Source organism: Tamandua tetradactyla, chromosome 4, assembly GCF_023851605.1.
Source record: "Tamandua tetradactyla isolate mTamTet1 chromosome 4, mTamTet1.pri, whole genome shotgun sequence".
Lineage (NCBI taxonomy): Eukaryota > Metazoa > Chordata > Mammalia > Pilosa > Myrmecophagidae > Tamandua > Tamandua tetradactyla.
This window is the reverse complement of record NC_135330.1, coordinates 11806121-11826460: the sequence shown is the minus strand read 5'-3', so window position 1 is coordinate 11826460 and position 20340 is coordinate 11806121. Positions and strand designations below refer to the sequence as shown.

The window sequence follows — 20340 nt, the reverse complement described above, 5'->3', positions numbered from 1 at the left end:
TAAATATAGTAATGAGCTTCTAAAAGTTTTTCCTAATGTTATTCCCAAATATAGATTGCCTCACATATGTAATTCAGTCAAAGAAATAATCTGTAGAAAAGAAGAAAGTTATAGTGATAGGATATAATACTTTCTGGTTTTGATGGTATAGCTTAATCTAGATGAAGATTTTGAGAAATCTAGAACAATGGATGTGCTTCATACTTAAGTTCTCTTGGTCAAGTCTGTGATAGTCATTGAGCATCAGAGAATTTAAAAGTGCATTCTACTCACTGGCAGATTGAAAGAGGGAAATTGCAAATATTGACTGAGGTAAGGATTATGCTCTAATCCTAAAAGAGGGTGGGGCTGAGCAAGTAAGTATGTAAAATTCTTGAGAAGAGGATTTACACTGATGCAGGCAAATTTTTCCAACCAGGATTTGAAGACCAATGAGCCTCGGCTGAGGGAAATCAACAAGGTAGCTAATCATCTGCTGTTTGAGGCTCTTCTAACACCAGAAGGAGCGCAAATCCGACAGGTAATTAATACTTCCTCCATCTCCTCTCACTATGAGGCAGGGCTTTGGGAGCCGTCATTTCTCTTCAGTATCTTCAATTTTAAACTCTGCAGGTCACAGGTACACGCAGAAGGTAATGGCAATGTGGAGCTGGCTATGGAAAAGGTTGAGAACAAATGCTCTAGTCTGGCCATTTTTATTGTGGAAGTAAATGAAAGCAAGCTCAGAAAAAAGCAAATTTATTATTATTTTTTGTACTTTTGCAAGTGTCTTCTATGCTCTCATGATAGGTTTTAGGTTGAAAGAAGCAGTGAGTATCAGGACTCACAATTCAGATTAGCTTCAAGAAGTAATGTTAGATAGTTCAGGGAATATGAACCTGGACATCAGGAGAATTAAATTTACGTCTTGGTCCTCTTTGTGTCTGTGGGCAAGCTAATTCATTTCTAAGAACCTCAGTTTCCACAACTATCAAGCAAGAATTGAATAGCACAATCTCTAAATTTCCCTTTACTTTTTGTTCTGCGCTCCACTTAATTGAACATAAAGTTCTTGACCAAAAACCCAAAAATCTTTCCTATTAAAATTTTGGAATAGATACATTGGAACTGACCTGAAATGTTTAAATTGCAGCACACATTCATCCCTAGTACCACACACACACATAGGAAATTCAGCACTCAAATACATGAACACAAAGAAAGGATAGATAAAGGAATTATTAGAGTAGGAAGAAAGTAATCAAGAAAGCTTACTTGAAGAGGTGGGTTCTGATAAACTTACAGAAGGAGAAAAAAATATGTCAGGACAGAGGTGGGGGGAATTTTGGGTCCAGTCGTTGTTCTGACATATGGTTCCTTGAAGATCTGACGTATCTTTATGTAATGTTCTGTCCAGTTCTCAGGATTGTCATAAACCAGTGAGGATGAATTCCCTGCCTCTTTTTGTAGAGGATGTCATATGATAAAAGGGAGAAGGTTATGCAAGTGAACCATTTATTTACATCTATAGAAAATAAGGCTCTAAGGGACAACTCTGTTTAATCAATTCAGGATGCAGAAAGATATTAAATTTCTCCTAGAGAATGGTAATAGCTTCCAACTAGCGAGGCAGCACTTTCCACTCATTCTGTGGCCATTGTAATGAAGTCTCCATGGCAGAATGCATCAATTGCAACTTCAGGATTGATGAATTCACCCTGGAACATCAGTTTGGGTAAAAAAAGAAATCTCTTTCTCTATCATGCTGGCATAAATGAGGCCCAAACGCAAGTTCTCTAAGAAAAAAGTGAAACTATACATTTTAGGAAGGATATAACATAAAAGCAAACATTACTTAAATTCTGCCTCATCTTTAGGCACCACCAAGCTATCTGAATTAGCTCCCTGGCTACTATCTGATGTGTTTGCCCCATTTTAGGAGTTGAATGCCCGCTGGGACTCCCTGCAGAGGCTTGCGGAAGAACAGCGCCAGTTGCTGGGAAGTGCCCATGCCGTCCAGATGTTTCACAGGTGAAAACGTTAACTCCAGAAAGCAGTACTGCTCTAGGACCTACTCAGGATCCCCGAGTCTAGTTGCTGTGGATAAAACCACAGCCATTAGTGCAGCCCTTCTTCGTGAAATAGAACCACTTTGCCAATAGGAGACAAGCGTGTTTGTACTTGATTCCTTACTTGGCACATAGAATACCCCCAGATAAATTCATGTCCAGTGCTTTGTCTTGGACCCTGGTATGTGATAGCTTGTTTGTTTCTGGAATGGTGAATGAGACTTTAAGTGGATACAAGAAGCTTAAGGAATGATATTTCTGAACCAAAAATGAACAGTAGAGGACATCGCGTGCCACAATGATTCCGTTTATTCAAGATTTGTTTTATGTCTGATTTTCAAACCCATACCTTCCTTGAAAAAAAAACAAGCACACAAGCAAGTGAACAAACAAAACAAAGACCAAATACCTTCTCTGTGTATAAAAGTAGTTTTGAAGATTCAGAAAAGAGAAAGCCAAGGCTTGGTCATTTAGAATGACTTGACATGGAAGGCCATGAGGGATGATGCTTAAATGTATCCTTGGCTCTGCAGTCAAACCTGCTGGGTCAATCTTAGACTTAATCATTTAGCAGTGGAATAACTGGAGCAAATCCTTAGCCTTGTTAAACTTCAATATCTTCATTTCTTAAATGGTAATGCTAATAGTCATTACGCTTTGGGAGTTGTTGTAAAGATTAAATGAGCCTGCGGGCCTAGCACATAAAAAGTGATGATGATGATGTTGATATGGTGGTGGTGGTGGTGGTGACGGTCATCGACGCCTTCTTTGTGAGCCTGGCCAGTCTGCCTCTGGCGCACATCACTGTCCCCATGTCTTTACTCTCCTGTGTACCAGAGAAGCAGATGACACGAAGGAGCAGATTGAGAAGAAGTGCCAGGCCCTCAGTGCCGCTGACCCTGGCTCGGACCTGTTCAGCGTTCAAGCCCTTCAGCGACAGCATGAGGGCTTTGAGAGAGACCTCGTGCCCCTGGGGGAAAAGGTAAGACAGCCTGTGCTTTCAAGCCTTTTCAACACATCCCTTTTCATGTTTACACCTAATAATGCCCCTTTTTTCCTGGTTTCTTTCTTAGCCCTTCATTCTTACATTTCTCTTTATCTTGTTCCATACTTGTTCTTGCATCCTGTCCCTGAAGCAAGGACAATAAAATGTCATGACCCATGCCTATTAACATGTGGGGAAAGACATGTTGGAAATAAAAGAAAATCCTGTCCTCTAGATGGTTACATTATATTCCCTGGCCACTTTAGTTCCAAGTTCTAAGTCACCATAACATACCTGAAGCTAGTAAGAGACCAGCAGCTTAAAAGAAGCAGGAAATGGCCATACCATGATGGCCAGGCTTATGCCTGAGCATGGTGCAGTATTTCTTCAACTGGGAATCAAATGAACTTCCCAGACCTCTCCTGGCACAACAGTGAACTCCTGAGCTTGCCAGTGAAATCCTGGATAAATTAGTGGCTTCATACAGCTTGACATTATCATGTAGAACAAAAAGTACAGAAGATATCTATGTTGAAATGATCTTTGCCAGCATACTGGTAGACTTAAAAGTCATGTAGACTAAAAAGTGTTGGTGTCATTATTTTATAAAGTAGCAAGATATGATTTTATATCACTATTTTGGAAAATGAGCACTGGGGCTCAGGACTTTTTCTTAATTTTTAAACTTTTTATTATAGTGGCAAATATGCTTCTCAAAATTTCCCATTTTAAACACATTCGAGTGTACAACTCAGTAAAATAATTGCATTCACAATATTGTGTTATTGTCAGATATCCATTGCCCCTGCTCTTTCATCACCTCAAATAGAAGTTCTTTATCCGTTAAGTTATAACTCTTTCCACCCCTGCCTGGTAACCTATAAACTACTATCTGCTCTATGAAAATTGCTTTTCCTAGGTGCTTCATATATAAATGAGGTCATACAATATTTGTCTTTTCATGTCTGGTTTATTCCACTCAGCATAATATCTTGAAGATTAATATGCATTGTAGTATACATCAGAGCTTCCTCTTTTTTTAATGCAAAATAATATTCCATTGAGTATATATGCCACTTTTTTTTTTTGCTTGGGCAGGCACTAGGGATCAAACCTGGGTTTCTGGCATGGCAGGCAAGAACTCTGCATGCTGAGCCACCATGGCCCACCCTATACCACTTTTTAAAATCCATTCTTCTGTTGATGGACAATTGAGTTGCCTCTACCTTTTAGCTATTGTAAATAATACTGTTATGAACATTGATATACAACTATCTGTTTTGTTCTCTGATTTCAAAGTCCTTTTGGATATATACCAAGAAGAGGGATTGCTGAGTCATATAGTAAATCTATTTTCAATTTTCCAAAGAACCACCAAATTTACTTCCATGGTGGCTACACCATTCTACAGTGCTACCAGCAATGTATAAGGGTTCCTATTTCTCTGCATCATCACCAACACATGTTTCTGTTTCATGAATAATAGTCATTCTAGTGGATGTTAAGTAGTATCTCTTGGTTTTGATATGCATTTCCCTGTCGACCATAATGTTGAGCATCTTTTCATGTACTTAGTCATTTGTGCCTATTCTTTAGATAAATGTCTTTTTAAAGTCCTGTGCCCATTTTATTCATGTTATTTGTCTTTTCTTATGGAGTTGCAGCAGCTCTTTATATATTCTGGATATGAAACCGTTAACAGATAAATATTCTGAGGGCTGTCTTTGTACTTCCTTTATAGTTCTTTTTGTCATACTAAAGTTTAAATTTTGACAAAGTACATTTTATCTATTTTTTCTTTTGTTGCTCATGGTTTTGGTGTTATGTCTAAGAAAACACTACCAAATCCAAAGTTATAAAGGTTTTCCCTTATGTTTTATTCCAGGATTTTTATGGGTTTAGCTCTTATGTGTAGGTCCTGGATTCATTTAGAGTTCACTTTTGTATATGGTGTGAGGTAGGGTTCCAAATTCATTCTGATGCAAGTGAATATCCAGTTTTCCCAGCACAATTATTTTGCTGGGAAGCACATGGTAGTCTAGGCTGCTTAGCAGAGCTCTTTCACCTCCCCAGGTGACCATGCTGGGGGAAACAGCAGAGCGGCTCAGTGAGTCCCACCCAGATGCTACTGAGGACCTTCAGCGGCAGCGAAAAGAGCTGAATGAGGCCTGGGATGATCTGCTGGAGCACACAAAGGATCGAAAGGAGAACCTAAGTGAGGCTCAGAAATTCTACTTGTTCCTCAGCAAAGCCAGGTAAAATTCAAAGGCAGGGTTTCACCAATAGAGATGGGGAATCCCCACGTTTGGCCCTGGGATTTCAGGAACAATCTGGAACAGGTGCTCTGCCATTCACTGCTGGGTTTGGATGACACTGCTATGTCCAGTTCTCTTTACCTTTAGTAAAGACCAAAATTTCATGGTCAGTATTTTAAAAATTTGAAGCCATGAAGACCAATTAAATAAGCTTATGTTGAGCATATACTACATATGAGATACTGTGTCAGGAGTTGTGGGGACTGGGGACTTCCATTCTATCGGGAGGCAAAGAACACAGGATGACCATGGTAGAACATGATATGGCCCAAAACATGTAATCCTATCAAACAGTAGGAACTCAGAGGTGGAAAGAACAACTGATGCATTGTAGAGAAGGTAGCATTTTCCTGGGCCTTATTATTCAAGATTTTAACCAGTGGGACAGAATAGAGAGATACCAATGTAGTGGGAATTATGCAAACAAAGGCACAAGGATAAGAGCCATACTGCATGGTCATGGGGCAGGGAATGTTCCAGGGCAGTGAGAGTCCGAGTTTTATGTATCATGGGCATAAGGAGAAGTACAAGAGATAAAACTTGAAATTTGGGATCAAATCCTGGAGAATTGTGGGTGTCTTTTAAAGACTTTAGACATTATAATAGTCCAAAAGTTCCCATGCAGGTCAGGCAAATCCTCATCATATCAATCTACTTGGGGGAACTTTCAGAGTTGGGAATGGGGCAGGTTCTTGTCCAGAGTTTTTTCCTGTTATATCTCATAGGTCAAATCACTTATCCTTTCTGGACTGATTTCCTCCTTCTAAAATGGAAACAAAATAATTATTTGCATTCTACACAGGATTATTACAAGATTGAAAGCTATATGTGAAGAGATTTTCAAATGCAAGGGTCTTGCTATCCTTAAGTGATAGAGGGAGAATTGCAAATCTAAAATCTGTGAAGCCTATAAAGCCAGGTAGAGGATACTAATCTGGAAATGTTTTCTAGAGAGGAAAAAGCCAGAGGACAGACATCCCTGTGGCAACTTTCGAAGTTTTCTTATCAATGCCAAAATGTGTATTTGTCTAGGGACCTGCAGAATTGGATCAGTGGCATTGGTGGCATGGTATCATCACAGGAGCTGGCCGAGGACTTAATTGGCACAGAGATCTTGCTAGAGCGACACTGGGTATGACTGTGAAGCCACAGCCACTGATGACTTGATTTCACAACCTCCCTTCATTTGATAGCTTTTGATGTAATTGGTCTCAACAGTCACTGCTCACTTTTTTCCCACAGGAGCATCATGCTGACATGGAGGCAGAGGCTCCCACCTTCCAGGCCTTAGAGGACTTTGGTGCACAATTGATAGACAGTGGGCACCGAGCTAGTCCTGAAATTGAAAAAAAACTTCAAGCTGTCAGACTAGAGCGACATGAGTTGGAGAAAGCTTGGGAACAACGCAAGAGGATGTTAGACCAGTGTCTGCAGTTGAAGGTACAGCAAATTCCAAATAGCTGAGCAGGGTTAGTCTCAGTCTGCTCCTTCTGTGCAAGTTTCCATGGTTAGGATAGGCTTGTAGTACACTGGCCTTTCCGTGCTGTGGACCAAGGGCATCTCTTGTGCATCTGACATTGGATTCTCTGCTTCGTAAACTAATCATTGTGATATTCTTTGAGCTTGTCCCTATCAGAAAAGCCAAACTAGGTGGGAGTCAATCCTGAGTATGAATTGGGGTGATTGCCATTTATTTATTTAGATTTCCTGTTTATTTATTTTTTTATTGAGAAAATAAAATACTGTGTTCTGGGACCTGGGGACACAAAGATTGATAAGACAAGATTCCTTCTCTTAAGTAGTGAAATTAGACCTGTCAGACAGATCATTCTCATTTAGTAAGGTGGTTATTCATGAAGCAAAAACTATGAGTTACTCTGAGGTTAACAAGGACGGAAAAATTCGCATTTGGGGGCAAGAGAGTGGGACTGTCAAAGCCTACTTTGAAAGGTAGAGTTTCTCATACTAGAGTCTTAAAGAAATAACTAGCAGGTATCACCTGCTCAGAGAACATGGCGAAGAATATCCTAAGATTGGGGTGTAGCATGCGTACACGTAAAATGCTGCTCAAAGAGTGAAAGATCCAATATGGCTAGGTTCATGGTGTAAGTGTTGCAGTCTCTGTGCGCATTGCAGGGTCCATGAATGCTTTGGGTTGGGGATTTTGCCCCTTGAAGTACATGAACTCCAATCTCTTCTTGCCTAGGAAAGATGATCCAAAATGAACTTTTCCCTTTTGCAATCCTCTTCCTATTTGCTACGTGGCTCTCTTATCTTTACCTCTGCTTGGCACGAGGCAAGACTTCACCTCTTTAATTCTAATTTTCCCAATTCTTCTCACTTACTTTAGGTCAATATTTTATTCTCTAATTTATCTGCCCACTCAAAATCCCTTGTCAGGGAGACTTTCCCTGAAGTCTTCTAACTTTCATGTGTCTCTGATCTGCAGATATTTGAGGAATGACTGGAACATTGTCAAAAAATAATGTCTTTTTATCTTTAGCAAAACCTCATAGGCCTTTATGTATCAGTTCTATACAATGTAGATTATACATTTCCCTTTCACCAGTCTGAACTCTAACATTAAATATTTCCCACTCTTCATGTTTCTCTGGTTACCATTCTACTCCCTCTACCATAAAATACACACTCTACTGCAAATAAAGTTTGGAGTACAGATAGCTTTTAGTAACCCATGCTTGTGCTTTACATTTTTGTATTTCTTGAACTAAGTTTACAGAGGTTCACACTGAGAAGGGAAGACGTCTTTACTTCTTCATCCTCTCTAAGGAGTTCTGTGACCTTCCTTTAAACCATATTTCCTTGTTCTTAAAAGAATCCACAGTTTACCTCACTACAGTTTATCTGCCACAAAACAGCTATTTCTCAAAACAAAGCTCAGGTCTTTCTCAGTGATGTCTGGCATTCTTAATGCTTGGAAAGAAATAATGTAAGTTTGAAGTTGAGAAAGGGGTGGGGAACTAACTTCCAGGAGCTGGAGGAGACTGATCTTATTCTAACAAATCAGCAAAGAGAATGCTGAAGCTCTGGTCTCCAGAAACCTTTAGGAATATCTCATTCTCCTTTCTGGAGGGCTTACCACCTGTCTAAGAATTAGGCCAGCCTTAACTGAACATTGCTGTTAAGTTTTGAACAAGATTGGCAGCCTTTATCATTTATTCCAAATGAAGATCCATAACAGAAATTATATATTGAACAGGTGAATTAATGAAAGATGCATGGGGCCAAAATGCCAGGCAAGGTTCCCAAGGAATCAATATCCACCCGAGTAAGATAATCAGTATGCTGATCTGATAAGGAAGGTGAGATTAATCAGCTTACTTTGTGGATTCTGTGCTACCCTCAATTTCATTCACCCACACATACACACACACACACACACACTTCATGGGAGGATAGAATTTTGCAGGATCCATTATGTCAGTATCATGGAGAGGTGTCAGAGCATTTCCTCTACCGCCCTGAATGAATGCACCATATACCTTTAACTTTATTCCCCATAGTTTTTCCAAGGGGACTGTGATCAGGCTGAGAGCTGGATGGTGGCCCGAGAGAGTTTCCTGAGGTCAGATGACAAGGACTCCTTAGACAGCCTGCAGGCTCTGATGAAGAAACGTGACGATTTGGACAAAGCAATCACTATTCAGGTAATAAAAACTAATATAATAGTTCCAATGATATCTAGTAATGATCATAACAGAAATCCTACACATTCGTGCATTTTTATCATTTGTAAGTACTTTGCTACCCGTTTGCTCCTGACAGAAAACTCTGAGGAAGACAGGACAGCTTTATTCCTGTGGCTTAGACTTGCCCATGTCAAATGTGTTACATGGACTTCTTGCTTTCAGTTCAGCATTTTTACCTTTCAGGCCTCTACTCCAAACCCCACATATAGTGTTGTAAAGGTGATGAGAAAGTGAATAAAACTGCCTCAGCTTTCAGGGCTCATTGCCTAGAGTAAATGGAAGGGCAAGTATCTGCATATGATTGTGAACTTAAATTGAATTAAGTGGAATCCATGTAGTACACTTAACAAAAGTCCAGCAGTGAATTTACCATAAAGCAAACAAGCCTTTACCTGTGTGGCTCCTTACCAAGGCTCCTTCTTTCCTCACTTTAAATACTTATTTTTATATCTAATTTTGCACTGGAGGTTTGTGGTTATTTTTTAGTTCAAGTATATTCTCCAATTGTGTAAGCCTCAAGTGCCATACAATATGAATCTGTCCCAAACATTAGAACAACTTCCCTTACGAAAGTTAGTGACACCAATCTCCAATGCTTGGGTATAAAGAAGTTTAGGTTTTTGTATATATGTATATAATTGTGGTAACTGATATGCAGTCTAAAGGGATCTCTCTGAAGCTGGTCTCTTGAACTGAAAAACCAGAATTTCTGCCTTATAAATATCCTAAAGTAGTGACCATTCTATATGAATGCTTAGTTCAGTGTTTACAACTGCCAATAAAATTTAAAATAAAGATCTTCCCTAAGTTTGGAAGGAACATGGTGATTTTATATCCTTATATAAATATAATAATAACTAATGGTCACTTAGCACATAGGACCTTACAAAGCAGTTTTGTATACCTTGTCTCAAAAATTATTTCAGAAACTCTATAAAGTAGAAAATTATTATCCCCGGTCTACAGAAGAGGAAACCAAGTTTCCCTGCGAGATCATGTGAACTTGGACAAAATTTCTTATCTAGAAAGTAATAAAGACATTTGTACCCAGTTCATTCAAAGTACTTCATTCATTGAAAGCATAATATAGATTTTTATGACTGATACATATAAATTAGTATGTGTGACAAAGTATTCTATGAGACTATGCTAACTGAAAAAAACCTTTTTATCTCTCTTGGCTAAATTTAAAATGTGTCTTTTTTTAAAAAAGGTTTTTACATAAGGTTTTAGACCACAAAAATATATACTAATAAATTTTTTAGAATTGTACTCTAAGCTTATCATCTTATAGAGAATAACGAATATTAACTCAGTATTGAAAGTACACAATGAAATTCATGCTAGAAAATTTCTTTTCCACAAGATAATCAGGTAAAATTTACAATTCTAAAACTTGACTTTTAGAACTGAAAGTGATTTTATATACTCTTTATTTCAAGATCCCACCCAATGCAGAAATCATGGCCCTGGGAGCCCATGTCAGAGTTGACTGACAGTGATTATTAGATGTTTCTCCTCCTGTTGAGTTGAAATGCACCTCCCTTGTAACAGGCATTTAACTTTTGGTTCTGGTTCTGACCCCTGAAGCCACAAAGGCTATCTCTGATGTTTTGTGGGAAGAAATCTTAGGTTGCAACAAGAACTCCTCAGGCAACTGGACTCTTTCCTTTTCCTTTCTCTAGGAAGGGAAGGTCACTGACCTAAAATATTTTGCTGAGCGACTCATAGCTGATGACCACTATGCCAAGGAGGAGATTGCTGCTCGACTCCAACGGGTGTTGGACAGGTCAGGCCTAAGTGATTGTTTTGTGAGCTACAGGAGGATGTAGCAAAGGAACCTCTTTGCTAGCATTCATCAAGAAAGGTGACACTTGGGTACTACTCCTTTCCAAATACCTAAAACTAACTTTACACCTTGGGGAACTTTCTATCCTAGACACATAGAATGAAAGGGTTGGAAAGTACCAACTCAACCATTGGTACTCTATATCTGAAAATAATGAGACTGTGTGAGAGGAGAAGGGACAGGCTTGTGAATGGGAACACTCTTGGATCTGACATCAGAGCTTGGAGAAAGGGTGAAGGACAGAGAGTGATCTGGCTCCTCCCCCAGGTGGAATGCTCTCAAAGCTCTAATGATTGCTGAGAGGACAAGGCTCGGAGACTGTGCTGACCAGAAACAATTCTACCGTGACCTTGAGGAGCTAGAAGAATGGATCAGTGAGATGCTGCCCATCGCCTGTGAGGAGTCCTACAAAGACCCTACCAACATTCAGGCAAGTTTGAATACTTTATCGCCCCAAGATTGTTGGTTGAGCAGTCATGCTCCTATACTGACATTTCCTTGCTTTTGAGGCTGCTGTTGTCCCTGCCCTCAGGGACTTCTGAGTCGAATGTGGAGTGAGTTCTTCAGAACTTACCATCACCCTCAGAAATTCTGCGAGAAACTTTTCCTTGTAATCAGAATTTAAGTTATCCTACTTCCCTAAATAAGAGGAAAATTTTGTTTCTGCTTTGCCTTCAGAGGAAATACTTGAAACACCAGGCTTTTGAAAATGAGGTCAATGGTCGAGCTGAGCAGGTAGAAGGAGTCATTAACCTGGGGAACTCTCTGATTGAGCGGAAAGCATGTGATGGCAATGAAGATAACATGAAGGTAGTGTTTCAGCTCAGGATGGGTTCTGGGCCACAAAGGGACATGAGCAGAATTCTTTTTGTTCTTTCTTTGTTTCCATGTATACAGATATGGAATATTACTGTGGTTAGGTCTTCCCTCTTATTGTTGCACAAAAGAGGAGGAAAACAGTGATGCCCAGACCTTATCATTTCCTTCAGACCCAGTATCTAGAACTCCAAGAAAGCGTTAGATATATTTCCTAAATCTTCTCATGCTTGTTTTATATTTTCTGCTCCTACTGTCAATGATCTTTTGGCATTTGGCTTTCAATCCTTTAATCAGACCAGAATCTTTCCTTCAAACTATCCTTTCTTCCAACACCCCCAGATTAAGTGTAACTGTTTTAAATATGGCATTCAAGTACCAGAAAAGTTTTGACAAGTCCATCCTTCCACAGCCTGACTTTGTCACAGGATGCAGGGCCCTAACCATTCTAATGACTCCTTGCTCTCTTTGGGTTAGAAACAACTGGAAAAGCTGGAGATGAACTGGAACCATCTACTTGAAAAGACAATTGACAAAGGGCAGAAGCTCAATGAGGCCAGTCGCCAGCAGAGGTTCAATACAGGCATCCGGGACTTCGAGTTCTGGCTCTCAGAGGTAATAGCACTTGGAAATGCTGGGGGCACAGGAGCTTCAGATGGAGGAAGATGAGGGACCCCTGCTTTGCTACAAGATAGCATTGAAACTCATGCAGTGAGGATGTCAGTTAACCGATAAACTACCAAGTAGCCTGCCAAAACATTAGCAATGCCCCGATCTTAGCTCGGCTAGAGGAATTTGCATCATGGAGAATCACAGGTTGCCTGTGTTTAAAGAAACCTTAGAGATCATCTAATCACCCATCAAATTCATAAATTCCTTCTGTGCTATCTCTGATAAGAAATTTTCTAGCCTATACTAGTATATATTAAATGACAGGGTCATCATTCCCTTATAAGGCAGATCATTCCATCTTTGGGAAGATTTCACCTTTGAGACATTTCCCTTTGTATTGAGCTGAAATACACTAACTTTCATTCTCTCCCTAAAGACATATACTAAATTAGAATAGTTTTTTTCTTGCACCTTTTCTTCAACTGTTTCAAACATTTTCTTCCTATTGATTGTTTCAAGTCCCCTCACTATTATGGTTACACTCTTTAGAACATGCGTCACTCATTCTACTGACCACTCTAGTGATCAGAACTGATCCTCATGTAGGAAGGGAGGTCATGTTACTGCAAAAATAGAGTGCTCAGTGCTGGGATTGTGAGAAATAAAACATGCAATTTAAGAAGAAGAAAAAAAATAGAGTGTTTAGAATATCAGAGGATTCAACATGCAGGAAACTCTATTTATACCGGTGCAACCTAAGATTGTTGGTATCTTTTTTCTTAGGAGGAATGAGTCAGGGTAATATCTATTATGTGTAAAGACCTAGGAGAAGGAAGTTATGTTAGGAAAAGGACATCTGAGATGAAATGTAAAATGAAGTTTAGACACTTAGGAAAATCACTGAAATTCTTCTGTTCCCTCTGATTCTGCTCCAACGTAGATCCAAACTCTGATCCATACTGAGGAATGAAATACAAGTGCAAGTCCTTCTAAATATCCATCAATAAAATTCCTTCAAAATGATCATTCATTCACATGCTATCTAAGCTAAGTGGAACTGCAATGTCCAATAATACTAACCCCATCATCACTTCCAATAGCAATTTACTGCACATTCAGCAACCATCACATTAGCAAGCAGTATAAAATATTTTTCTAATACTCAGAAATGCTCTGCAACCTAACAGCTGGTAGATGGTGTGACCTGCATTGTAAATCAGGCTCAACTGATTCTAAAGACTTTTGTTAGAGTTTATCTCACACAACCTCATTTTTTCCATTTGTCCCATCCCGTGGTCTCTTGAGCCCAATTCCCATCTCTACTAAGATATCTCTACTCTACTCATTCTGCTTTGTTTTATTTTATGCCTATCTACTTGGGGAATAGGCTTTGTGAGAAGTCTTTTATTTAACCAATTCACTCATTTCTCCAGGATTTAATAACCAAATAGTTCTGTACTACTTGGGATATGTTGCTTTATAAATGTGAGTGAAAAATCTCATATGAAATTGATACATTTTGAATGACCTTTTGAAGCAGACACCAAAGCAAGGTGTGTGGAATGCACATAAGTGTAAGATCTGTGATACCAGAGAAAGTATTGACCTTGTTCATTTGTATTATCCCCGGTAATGAGTATAGTGCCTGGAAAGTAATAAGCCTTTAATAAATATTTGTCAGATAAATGAATTCATGCTTGAATGATTAATTTTGCTGATCCTTCCTGGAAAGAGTTTGGGGACATAGTTGGCAATCTTGTTTGACTTAAAGACAGTTTTCATCTGGCATCTTTATTGCCGATTTCTCCCTTCCCAGGCAGAGACACTTCTAGCCATGAAAGATCAAGCCAGAGATTTGGCCTCAGCAGGCAATCTGCTCAAAAAGCATCAGTTATTGGAGACAGAGATGTTGGCCCGAGAGGTAAGTAGTGCTGGAGTCCCACTCCACTGGCCAGAATGGAAATGCTGCTGACTTTTGCCCCTCCTGTCTTCAGAGACCATTTGAGAACACAGCCTTTCTAAATTGACCTTACTGTTCTCAGCCAGCATTCATTGTAATCAGGTCAAACCCATATGCTTAAGAGCTATTTTAATGGTCATTGTTAACTGATTATCATTACACTGTAAATTCTAAGACTCTGGGAGGTAAATCCTAAAAGTTATCTTGTCCGTCTTTTACTGATGCATGCATATGAAGTTACTATGTTCTAAATCTACTTGATCTGGTATCTGAAAAATTAAAAGTTTATTTTACAGAATTGAATAGAAGAAAGTAATATCAGATAGGGTTTGTGCAATGAAATTGTAAAGTATAGACAAAAGTACATACACACTCTGGAAATACCAAAGAGGATTCTTTCTGATACAAACCACAGATTGGTCCTGGAACCAGTGAGGAACATTCTGAGTGGTGTCAATTTCATACTGGAGGATTTTTATATTATCAGCTTTATTTGATAATTTAGACACACCAGACAGACAAAGTCAAAGGCTTTCTAGGTTCAAGATTCAGGACATGGTGATATTCCTTGTGACATCGCTAGAGGGCAGGGTTAGAATAGAAATGAACAGAGAAGAAGCTGGAAAATGCCCGGTGGCATTCTGTGGCCAGCCTAAGGACGTCACCAATTGAGTAGTTTTAGTAGAACATTTTAATCAATCCATCAATCAATCAGTGATTGTCAAATTCAGTGCTTTGAAGAAAGACAGTCTTATGGGAGGCAGAATGCCTGCTCATAAGGATCTTATTTTCTCACTGAGGAGAGGATGGAGGTGAAAACATCAAGATCATCAAGTTAAGGGAACAGGACAAATGAGGAAAGGAGCAATTCTGGAGTAATATGATCATGCTATCTGCTCTTCTCTCTGGTCTGGTGTGTAGTCAGCCTGAGTTAAAGAGCACAATATCGAATAAGCAAGCTTCAAAGGCAATCTTTGTGACCCAGTCTTTGAATCTGAACCAGAGGTGGACAAAAGTCTTGGGTCTACTCAATGTGTCTGTACCATTCATTGAGCACACTGGGGTTTTCTAGGATGTGCTCAAGGATCTGAACAAACTGGCTGCTGATCTGCTCGCCAGTGGGACTTTCAATGCTGATAAGATTGTGGAGAAAAGTGATAGTGTCAACACGCGCTTCCTGAATGTCCAAGACTTGGCAGCTGCACACCATGAGAATCTGAAAGAAGCCTGTGCCTTGTTCCAGTTCTTCCAGGACCTGGATGATGAGGAATCCTGGATAGAGTATGTACCACCAACTCACAATTCGTGGGTAATCTAAGAGGGTAGATAATCCACCAAGCCTGTTTCAAGTTGCTAATAAAATAAAAAATGTGCTTCTAGCAGTTGGTATTACTTCTGAATCATTTTTGCTCCTACCTAAAATTAACATTGTTTTTATTTTGCCCAGATTCCCTCACTGGAAGCAAGCAGAGGGAAATGAGCACTGAGGGAGTGAGAAGCAGTGAACATACGTGCTGGGAGCAAAATTAAAAGCCATATAGTTTGTTTCAGATAGCTTATAAAATGTGTATTGTTGGGTGGGCCATGGTGGCTCAGCAGGCAGAGTTCTTGCCTGCCACGCCGGAGACCCGGGTTCGATTCCCGGTGCCTGCCCATGCAAAAAAAAAAAAAAAAAAGAAAATAAAATGTGTATTGTTCTTGAAAACAACTAGACATTACAGCCCTTAAGCAGCTAATGAGGCCATTTCATTTTTCTCTGTCTATTCAGTGTATTTTTTATGGCACTGAGCTGGACATTAGACAGAGAATGTTACTTGCCATGGTTTCATTATTACTTCAATTTCTTTTGTAAAAAAAAATGATTGGCAAAATCTTGGCAAATCAAATTATTTTCTCCACTACCCATTTAATTTGCCTTATTATGTTCCTCCTCTACAAACCTACTAATTATTAATAGTAATCAATGAATTAGAAGGAAATATAATGCATAGGGTTTTCCAATTCTAACAGTTTTCTCTACCCCCAGGCCAGTGAATAGAGTATTCTTAAACCATTTTAGAAAGCATAAAATAATCTTATCTATGTCGCCTGTAACTATGCTTCATGAATGTGCTAGAAATTTTTATACTCAGAGCCATCCCAACTGCCCTTTATATCTATTCTACCTAAAATTTATTATTGAGAATAATAAAAATAATAAAAGCCACAGAGGCCAGATGATTTTCACTTTTTGGTAGAGGAGGGGAAGCGTAACATGTGTTACGTACTTGAGCAAAGAAGAGAATATACACAAGTAGACAGGGAAAGAATGAAAGGCTCTCTGGTATCGCTATTTACATCGTAGAGATTAGCATGCTATTTTAACTCTTAATTGCATAAATCAGAAGTTTGGCTGAAAGCCACTGCCACTGGTTAACTTTTTGGTTATTGGCACTTAGATGTTCTAGAATTACTGCCTCCTACATCTCCATACACAAACATTATTAGAAAACCATTGATCTAGGATGTCCTCAGATGTTTAGATTTTATTTTTTCTTTCATGATCACAGGGAGAAACTGGTACGTGTGAGCTCCCAGGACTACGGGAGGGATCTGCAGGGTGTTCAGAACTTACTGAAGAAGCACAAGCGCCTAGAGGGAGAGCTGGAGGCACATGAGCCAGCCATCCAGGTAAGAGTCATAGAATATCAGATCAAGAAGGGATCTCATGCTATGGGTAAATAGAATGAGGCTACTAGACACGAAGGCAACATGCCAGGGTAACACAGAGTTATTCTTTTGTGTCTTATGAGTAAAAGAATTCTGCACCAGGTATCCAAGATCTTCCCTGGCAGAAACACTCCTAACGATTCTTGGCCCAACTGTTGACAGGTGGGGTATGGGTTGGGAGAGCTGTACTTGAACCAGATGGGAAAAAAAGTAATTCTGAACCTGACTTGGGCAGCAGACCAACTGTTGACCACGAATGATCCACACGACAGACTAGAATATGAACTGAGATATTCACCAAAAGACCTGGAAAAGTTGAGCGTGGTAGATCAGCTTCATACTTTCAGTATTTGCAGGACCACCCCATGTAGCATGGGAGTTTATAAATGATCTGGAAGGTCTGAAGAGTGAGATCCTTTGCCAGGGGACTATGGCTCGACAGGGAGAGATTGTGGAATGGGGTACTATGAAGGGGTTGTGTTCTTCAGAACGTGCTGGATACGGCAGAGAAGTTAGGCGACAAAGCTGCTGTGGGGCAAGAGGAAATCCAGGAGCGGCTGGCTCAGCTTGTTCAACACTGGGCCAAGCTGAAGAAGTTGGCCAAGGATCGGTGAGTAAGGGACAGGTGTCTAATTCTCTTCCTGGGTTGACATTGGGGGGATACTTAAGAGCCTGTTCAGTACTGTCTGCACTCCCCTACTACCAATCTCTATTTTTTTAAGGTCTTGCTCAAAAGCCACATTTTGCTTGAAGCTTTCCTCCATTTCCCCAGCCAGAAGTGATCACTACTGCTATGTGCTAAATATACCTCTCCTGCACTTTTTTGGAGTAGTCTGCCTTTTACCTTTATTGTCTTATGCATGTTACTCTTCATAGCAGGGAATTAGTCACATTTCTGATTTATCTTATATATCTCCTGACAGTTTCAACTTTATATGTAGCATTTAGTAATGAAAGGATGAACAAATATTTTTTCTCTCCTTATAGTCGTATAGCCAGGATTGTACAATTTCTGCTATAATTCCAAGTGCCTTGCCCAAGGGAAGACATTTCTTTCTGGGGGATAAAAGGAAACTTCTGGGGCTTTGCCATGTATTCATGTTACAAGAAAGTGCTCAGAGTAGAAAGAGACACTGCCCAGCTGCTGATATTTTCCAACTATGAAACCTAGGCACTTCTTTTGGTTTAGGTAGTTTTCTTCCCCCAACAAAATTTCTTAGATCATAGACAATGTCACAAACTGAGCTTCCAGGACTCCTGTCTCCACAGCTTCATAGGAGGTCAGCACCACTGGCCTGGAGGCATGTGAATTAGGGTCTGGTCCAGTTTCATTATAGCCAGCTTGTGGGAAGACAATTTGCTTTGATGAGATTGTGCCACCTTGTTACACTTCATTGTCTAACAGATTGTCTTCTTCTTATATCCCACCTCTGTTCATACTCCATTATAGAGGGCTTCAGTTGGAAGAGTCCTTAGAATACTTGCAGTTCATGGAGAATGCTGAGGAGGAAGAAGCTTGGATTAGTGAAAGGGGTGCCATGGTTGCACAAGGGCAATCTGGAGACACACTGGCTGCTACTCAGGTAAGGAACAAGCTGAACGGATCAATCCTCTTCTCTTTAATTTGAACCTTTTCTTAAGCAGTCAGTGTTTCTACCTGTGAAATCTGACTCTTTCTCCTTATGGGAGAATATGAGGGACATATAGATGATTCTGCTAATTATAAATATGAGAAAAATCAAGGTCCAAGGTCTAAAAATATAAGGTCCTGATTGTCTTCAAGGTCCATGGGCAGGAAAACAATCAGGTGTGAAGACAAGACTCAAATCCTAATCCTCTGACCTGTGGTCTGTTTATGAGTCGAAGTCACTGTGGTTAAATGTAGGCAGGTCTTTCTGCATAGAGATGGATTTTCTAAACTTTCCTCAAACCTCAATGTTACATTGATTCGGAAAAAGTCCTTTTATGTTTAGCCATTAGTTGCAACTCCCAGACAATATAATTTCAGGCAGGTCCCTTTTGGTTGGAGTGGCCCCAAACTTTAGAGACACTTTTTAAAGTTCAGGACTGGCTTTCTCAACAACAACAACAGGAAATGGACAAGTTCTCAGTGACACTCTGGTCTAACTGGGATTTTGAGAACTTCGGAAAGAGTGATTCCAGGAACCTTGAGAGCTGTGCATAGTAGCCTGAAAAATTAGGGACTTATCAAGTAATATTTGTGGAGATTGATTCACTTTTGTGTGATAGCATAAAAGGAAAGATTTATTGGACTGATAGAAGAAAGCTTAAAGCCTGTGCAGCATATAACAAAGCTACGAGCTCTTACTATTGCAAATAAAGTCATTTGGGGCCATGTGCACACTGCTGCACATGTTCAAGCATTTTACATTTTATCCAGTTTTCTTCAGTGGTAACATCTAGCAAAATTATGGTGCAATATCACAACAGGGTATTGCCATTGATACAGTCAAAGTATATAACTCCCACCACAGGGATCCCTCCTATTGCACTTTTACAGCTGCACTTACCCATCTGCCTGTCTCCTCCTTAACCCAATGGCAACCACAGATCTGTTCTCCATTTCTATAATTTTTTAATTTGAAGAACATGTATAAATGCATCATACCTTATGCAACCTTTTGGGAATGACCTTTCCCACTACACGGTTCTCTGGAGATGGATTCTGATGGTTGCCTTAACAATAATGCTTTCCTTTTAACTGCAAAGTAATGTTTCATACTATGAATGTACCACTATTTGTTTCTAGCTATTCATTAGTTAAAGGGCATCTGGTTGTTTTCAGTGTTCAGCTGCCAATCTCCATCTTTTAATTGGTTTATTTAGACCATTTACCTTCAAAGGCTTACTTTGAATGACAAGTTTTAATACCCAGCATACAAAACCCAATAAAATGTTCTATGAGGCTTTATTACTAATCATTTTGAATAGTTTCTTAAGATACCTATACACCTCATTCTTCTGTGCCATCTTTCATGGAGAAAAACCTGACTCCCTGCCTTCTTAGTTCCCTAAATCCGCATAAACCAGCAGATAGTAGGAAGGAAATATTTCCCTAATTTGTGAATCAGGATTTTCCTCCAAATTTCCCAATGTTCTCCTTTTCTTTTATGTGTGAAGAGAAGAGAAGAGAAGAGATTTCCGATCAATTGCTTATACCTATGAAAATCAAAATACATGTTTTCGACAAATTCTCTAGGCTTTTAGCTCCCTTTCAATCTATTTTTTCCTGAGCATAACTTTAAAAAGGCTATTTAGGAACATATTTAAAGGGGGGACAACTAGATTTTATTTAAAAGCAGCACATATTAGGTG

The 20340-nt window shown here is 39.5% G+C and overlaps 1 protein-coding gene across 1 annotated transcript in view; it reads left to right on the top strand.

Annotated features, from left to right (window-relative positions):
- The window catches only part of SPTA1 (spectrin alpha, erythrocytic 1), a 69410-nt gene that overhangs the window by 34482 nt on the left and 14588 nt on the right, over nucleotides 1-20340 (top strand). The window contains exons 24-39 of the mRNA XM_077156578.1: nucleotides 419-520; nucleotides 1919-2010; nucleotides 2886-3030; nucleotides 5107-5288; nucleotides 6381-6480; nucleotides 6591-6788; nucleotides 8873-9016; nucleotides 10744-10847; nucleotides 11175-11337; nucleotides 11586-11717; nucleotides 12201-12338; nucleotides 14152-14256; nucleotides 15368-15576; nucleotides 16845-16965; nucleotides 17493-17614; nucleotides 18455-18587. Of these exons, the coding sequence (XP_077012693.1) occupies nucleotides 419-520; nucleotides 1919-2010; nucleotides 2886-3030; nucleotides 5107-5288; nucleotides 6381-6480; nucleotides 6591-6788; nucleotides 8873-9016; nucleotides 10744-10847; nucleotides 11175-11337; nucleotides 11586-11717; nucleotides 12201-12338; nucleotides 14152-14256; nucleotides 15368-15576; nucleotides 16845-16965; nucleotides 17493-17614; nucleotides 18455-18587 (2190 nt within the window). The remainder of the gene's footprint in view (nucleotides 1-418; nucleotides 521-1918; nucleotides 2011-2885; nucleotides 3031-5106; nucleotides 5289-6380; nucleotides 6481-6590; nucleotides 6789-8872; nucleotides 9017-10743; nucleotides 10848-11174; nucleotides 11338-11585; nucleotides 11718-12200; nucleotides 12339-14151; nucleotides 14257-15367; nucleotides 15577-16844; nucleotides 16966-17492; nucleotides 17615-18454; nucleotides 18588-20340) is intronic.